Source organism: Microchirus variegatus (genome assembly GCF_963457635.1).
Source record: "Microchirus variegatus genome assembly, chromosome: 19".
In the NCBI taxonomy this organism is placed as follows: Eukaryota; Metazoa; Chordata; class Actinopteri; order Pleuronectiformes; family Soleidae; genus Microchirus; species Microchirus variegatus.
Window position 1 is genome coordinate 2,108,420 of NC_139820.1, and position 2,500 is coordinate 2,110,919.

The 2,500-nt window shown below is 35.6% G+C and overlaps 1 protein-coding gene across 1 annotated transcript in view; it reads right to left on the reverse strand.

Moving 5' to 3' along the window:
* Positions 1 to 2,500, reverse strand: part of grk4 (G protein-coupled receptor kinase 4) — a gene marked incomplete at its 3' end in the record, with an annotated part of 59,270 nt that overhangs the window by 37,856 nt on the left and 18,914 nt on the right. The window contains exon 2 of the mRNA XM_083906466.1: positions 1 to 46. This exon is cut by the window's left edge and continues 50 nt beyond it. Within this exon, the coding sequence (XP_083762592.1) occupies positions 1 to 46 (46 nt within the window). The remainder of the gene's footprint in view (positions 47 to 2,500) is intronic.

Sequence of the window (2,500 nt, forward strand, 5' to 3'; positions counted from 1 at the left end):
ATCTCCTTCCATTTCTTGCTGCGACCGTTTCTCTTCCCTCCTCCACCTGAGACACACACACACACACACACACACACACACACACACCATTAACAACAAGAAGAAGAAGACACCCTGCCAAGTGTGTGTTAGTGTGTGTGTGTGTGTGTGTGTGTGTGTGTGTGTGTGTGTGTGACCTTGCAGTCACCACAGACAGGGACAGCTGGTTCATCTCAGCAGTCACCTCTATGCATCATGACAGAGCATGTGGTGGAGAATGTTGACAGCTTCAGAGAGATCTCTCACACACACACACTCACACACTCACACACTCACACACACTCACACACACACAAAGGTCTTTCCATAGTCGAGCATAAGCCCAAACACAACTTGAGCATAACTCGCGTAAGTAAGTATTGAAAGTCGCCCGGCGCTCGCTCGATGGATCGGGTGACGGCGGCGTGAAGAGCGACAAAAAGACGACCTTTAGGCATAAACACACTGTTTAAATGTGTGTGCGCGTGTGTGTGTGTGTGCGTGCGTGCGTGTGCGTGTGCGGAATCTCATCAGGGGTGAACTAAGGTATTTACTCCCCGAGGCAAAGGTGAAGAAGGCAGCGCTGTGATTGAGACAAAAAGCACTTTTACATTTACAGATATTCAAAGAGAGTGTGTGTGTGTTTATCAATAAATAATGTAATATCATTATTATTACTGTTATTATTGTCCTTGTTAATATTAATAAGAAAATTAATTAATTACTTAATTAATAAATAATAAAATAATAATAAATAATACATTTAATTAATTAATTAATTAATTACTTAATTAATTAATTAATTAATTAATTAATAATAAAATAATAATAAATAATACATTTGATTAATTAATTTCTTATTTCTAATAAAATAATAATAAATAATATATTTAATTAATTAATAAATAATAAATAATACATTTAATTAATTAATTAATTAATTGATTAATTAATTAATTATTTAATTAAAACTTTCAAGGGCCTACTTTAACTGACACAAACTGGGCTGCGCCGCTCGCTCGTGCGTTAAAAAAATACCATTTTACAACGCAAAACGGTTGAAGTTTAATGAACTTACTATCATTTATAACTAATTTCACTTCTTTTCTTGCAAAACTTGTGCCCAACTTATGGTACGATAACGCTCCGTTATCTTTGCAACGAGAAAAACAACAAAAGAAAAGGTAAAATCTCAACAAGGACGACGAAAAAGTACATTTCATTCTCACAGACGTCAAAATGCGTCCTGAGACTCAAAAGCAACCTTCTAAACCTGCCCGTGCATTAGAACCAACAACGTAAAAGCAGCATCACACGTTCCTTGTCCACTGCAAAAAGCCTCTTTGTGAGTTTTTTTAAGAACGCAGCAAAGACACGGACGCGCATCTGGTCCCTCGAGTCAGCACATTTATTTACAAAGCCCCCGTCGATCGCACACGTGTGTTTTCCCAAAGCCTGCGAATCGGCCCGGAGCTGAAGCGAAGCGCGAAAAAGGCCGTGACAGTTTTGAGGACAACGGCGAAGGGAAATCCTCTGGCCCACGAGTTCACCAGACACCAGCTGTGTCCCGGTCGTGACACACGTGACGGCTTCAACACAAACACACATGGGGGGGAAGGGAGGGAGGGGGGGGGTCACCGTGGTCAAACACCTGCAAAACAACACAGACGCACAGGTTTGTCCGGCTATTCTTCTGAGGACACCGCTGCACTGACGTCCGTTTATAAAGGACAGCCTAAACAATCTTAGTCCTAAACTTAACCCGGTCCTCAGAAACTAGGCTCTGCCCTTTTTAAGACCAGGGTTTAGGGGACTTCAGTGGTAAAGCCACAAAAGGTCCAACTGCCCTTCAAAAGTTTGGGGTCACTTAGAAATGTCCTTATTTTTGAAGGAAAAGCACTTTTTTTTCAACGAATAACACATTTTGAGAATGAAATTCAAATTTTAAGGGGAAATTATTTTTTGAGAAGGAAATAAACATTTTGAGAGAAAAAATAAATAGAATTTAGAAAAAATAAAGAAATTGAGTAAAAAAAATAGAGAATAGAACTTTGAGACAAAAAAATGACTTTTGAGACAAAAAAATCAAATTTTGAGAAAAAAATGTTTTTTCAATGAATAAAACACATTATGAGAATGAAATAAAAATGTTTAGAAAAAAAATGTTTTTGAGAACGAAATAAATATTTTGAGAAAAAAATTAAAAATTTGAGGAAAAAAAATATTTTGAGGGAAAAAAAATTTTGAGAAAAATTTTTTTTTGAGAAAAAATAATTTATTTTTGAGACAGAAAAAAAAGTTTCTGAGAAAAAAAATTTTTTTGAGAAAAAAAGTGTTTGAGAAAAAAATTAAATTTTGAGAAAATAATTTAAATTTTGAGAAAAAACGTTTTATTTCAATGTCATTATTTTTGAAGGAAAAGTACTTTATTCAATGAATCTAACATTAAATGAATCAGAAACACATTCTTTACATTGTTAAT